General features: G+C 34.0%; 1 protein-coding gene across 1 annotated transcript; it reads left to right on the top strand.

The window, feature by feature from the left end:
- LOC109356306 (GRF1-interacting factor 3-like) lies at nucleotides 960–3,816 on the top strand (the record flags this gene model as incomplete). The annotated part of the gene is made up of 5 exons (XM_019599633.1): nucleotides 960–1,146; nucleotides 1,283–1,415; nucleotides 3,043–3,119; nucleotides 3,529–3,613; nucleotides 3,700–3,816. Coding segments are annotated over exons 2-5 (357 nt in total), but the record flags the coding sequence as incomplete, so codon positions are not given.

Here is a 3,816-nt window from a genome sequence, read left to right as displayed (position 1 = left end):
ACTTACAAGTTAATATTTTTGTTGTGCTAGATAACTCATGATGTGCCACATCGTCATTTGAATTTAAGTATTAAAGTTGAATGTGACTTTAATTNCAAGAATGATTGCAATTTGTTTTATTTTTTAATAGTGTTGCAAATATTTCTGCTCAAATTAAGTATAAAGATAAAGGGAACATTGTAACGCCCCAAAAAATACTTCTAAAAAACATTGCGGAAAAATGTGTAAATTTTTTTTTTTGAAATGGTGATGTATAAAGTTGACTTCTTTTCAAAACCTTCCTTTTTCTAGGACATCACTTTAAGTAACTCGAATGCGGAAAATCAACTTATCGTTATCAAAGGATAACTTAACCTGATTCACAATTTCCTGAATAAAGTAATGCATATAATCAATTAAGTCATAATCAGATCATACAGATTAGTTCAATAAAGGCGGAAACTACATCGCCACTACATAAACAAAATCACCAAATACACAGCCCCCATAAAAAACAAACAAAAGGGCATCGACTGGCCCCCAAGCTGACTCAGAAGATTCCNTCTAAATAACTAGTTACCATATTTTATTCATTTTCCGATATAAATCATAAAATAATCATAGCCATCATATCATTAGTAACCCATTTAAAATCAATATTGTTCATTAATAATAAAAATAAATTTGAAGCAAAACTCAAACCTCAATAATCATTATATGATTCTCATTCATATATTTAACATTAAGTATAAACTTCTGTTCTAGTAGATTGTCAAACTTGTTTTGACCTAGATATTTTTCTTTTGTTTTAGCTTTGTTGTTTTTTTATTTACAATGCACCAAGAAAATTATGTGATTCAATGCCAATAATCTCAATTATATCTTTCCATTAATTAGAAATAAACCAATTTAATTCTAAATTATTACAAGAATATTGATATTGGATTATGTAAGATAGCAACCAGCAATTTTTGTTTGGTTGGGTAAAGCTTTTTATTCACGCTGCTAATGTCCCTTAATCTATTCCTTGTTTTTTTATGTTGTTCCCTTGTCTTCAATTCTAGAAACCTCGTCACTACAAAGGGCTTCAAAGATCCTCAGAATCAGAACACAATCCAGTTAACAAGTGTTTCAATCACTCACCTTTCCCCAAATTCCCATACCCAGGTTCCATTTTTTCTCTCTTTCTCTTAAAGTTACTGTATTTTTTATGTTTACTTCGAAGGGTTTTGTGTTGTATAATAGTTACTAACATGTTTCAACTTGGATTTGGGGTTTATTAATCGTTGATTGTGGAAATTAGGGTTTTTTCCTTTTCTATTAATTTAAGGGAAACTAAAAATAACAAGGCGAAAAAGATGCAGCAAACACCGCAAATGATTCCTGTGATGCCTTCATTCCCACCTTCAAGCATAACCACCGAGCAGATTCAAAAGGTATGCGTTTTACTCTTTTTAATCAACATGTTTCCTTCATCAATTATAGGGTTCAATTGAAGGTTTTCATAGTTTCTTCTTTGAGGGGTGATGATTCTTCAACTGGATTGGTTTTGTGGTCTTCTGTAATAAATTTAGCCATATAGTGTGGAAATAGTTTTACTTTTTCTAGAAATTAATGTAATATCTATTTCTTGCTTATATTATATATGATATGAGCCAAGTTTAGAACCTGTCTGTGGGAGAGACTATTTTCTAATATTGAGGGAATGGGTGATTGTAAATTTGTAATGGATCATTTCAATTACAAACCTAAAAATAGTGAATATGTAGATGTAGGAATGAGTCTTTGATTAATGATCTAAGGAATGGGAGGGTTTTGTGTGAGGTTTGTGGCAAGAGTGACATCTGTCTCAATTAATTCCTTGCACCAAGATATGAAAAGATACGGCACATGAGTTGTGTGCATCTAACTGGAATTGTAATTTTAATCCATGTCTTATTTGAGCGGGTGATTTACTCCATGTTAAAATATCATCTAAGTAAACAATATTTGGCATCACTGAGAACCTAATTAACAGAGTTTTAAATATCCTTCCGCAACATGTAATGCGACTGAAACAAAATTGTTTTGGGAGATAACAATACCAAAAGAAGCCACTATAACAGGGTGCCTCCAAATCATGGAAAATGACTGCAACGGAAGAGTGTCGCGGCCGCAATGGAACAGATTTGCGGCTATAACAGACAAGACGCAGGTGTTTCCACCACAACAAAGTTTTCCAATCCGCAACCCATATTCAGATGAACTTTCAGAATCCACAGCATAAAAATTCAATATTTTGCATCACAGCTCATCCAAATCAACCCTTACCGATTAGATCAGAATCTCACTTGGTTCCTTCATCCCTGGGATAAGAGTCGCAACGGGGATACCTATAGTGTTTCTGAAAGCCTTTTTATATAGGAGACCTGTGTGTTAGAGTTGAATATGATCAATAAAGACAACTTTAGCATATAAAACTTAAGTTGAGCATGTCATCATTCTCTTGCAATTATGAGATGGAAACTGGGTGACGGCATTTTGAGGAGTTATGATCCATCATCCATGGATCTTTTTAATGTGTAGTTTGATCACTGCAAATAATTATGAGTTTCACCAGACCTGTTGATTTATAATAGCAGTAGGATTTGGTTCTTAATCTCTGGATATGATAAGGTTGTTGGTTGTGCTATATAACATAGTTAAACAACCTATCATCACATGCCTGGGCAACATAGTATCTGGCATCACTGGGATCCTCCCTGATATTGAAATCTTTGAAAACTGAGAAGCATGAGGGCATCATAAATAATATTGGTATTGATTTCTATGGAACTTGTATAGTGTACTTGATCCATTAAGAGATTTCATGTCATGAAATTGTTTGTATATCCTTTGTGCACTAGCCAAACTATCGGGATAGAACTTTTAGTTCTCTGAAAGTTTCTTTTCTCATTATCCATATATCTACTTGTCATGATACGCATCCCCTCGCATTTGAAATGATATGATTTTTTTAAACATAAATAGTCAACTTGAATTTTCATTAATTAATCTGAGTGCCCTGTCTTGGCACCTGTGCAGTATCTTGATGAAAACAAGAAGCTGATTCTGGCAATATTGGACAATCAAAATCTTGGAAAACTTGCTGAATGTGCCCAGTAAGTGTGATGTCCATTGTGTCTGTGTGTTTTAATTTGTTCAGATTTTAACTAGCAGTTGATTGTCTCTTCATCATCTGATCCCTAACATTTTACACATGTATAATGGGTGAGGCTCTTAGCATTACTAATTACTCATTCGTTCTTGTCACTAGCTACATTTAATTGACAATCTTCTAAATCGTATAGTATATTATACTCAAACCTGCTTATTTGTGCTTGATGCTCCAAATAAAATATAAAGTTGTGTTAGGCAGTCGAAACCAACTAGAAAGTTGTTGAATTTCTATAATATGAATGTATAGTATATTATAGTCGTCGTCTATTTGCAAACATTTGTTTTTTTATGTATTTGTGTGTACTTTGCTAAGGTTTTATGTAATGGTGGTGCGATGATTTGATGTCTTAGGTATCAAGCTCAGCTTCAAAAAAATTTAATGTATTTAGCAGCAATTGCTGATGCCCAGCCACAAACACCAACCATGCCTCCACAGGTAAAATTATAGGATAGGTGGTCCCTTGGAAGTTCTTACAGTTGCGCATTATGTTGATTTCGCTGCGACGTATTGAACACTTGCAGATGGCGCCACACCCCGCTATGCAACAAGGTTTCTATATGCAACATCCTCAGGCTGCAGCAATGGCTCAGCAACCAGGACTTTTCCCCCAAAAGATGCCATTGCAATTCGGTAATCCA

This window comes from Lupinus angustifolius, chromosome LG09 (genome assembly GCF_001865875.1).
Source record: "Lupinus angustifolius cultivar Tanjil chromosome LG09, LupAngTanjil_v1.0, whole genome shotgun sequence".
NCBI lineage: Eukaryota > Viridiplantae > Streptophyta > Magnoliopsida > Fabales > Fabaceae > Lupinus > Lupinus angustifolius.
The sequence above is the reverse complement of the archived record's forward strand: the minus strand, read 5'-3'. Positions and strand labels throughout refer to the sequence as shown.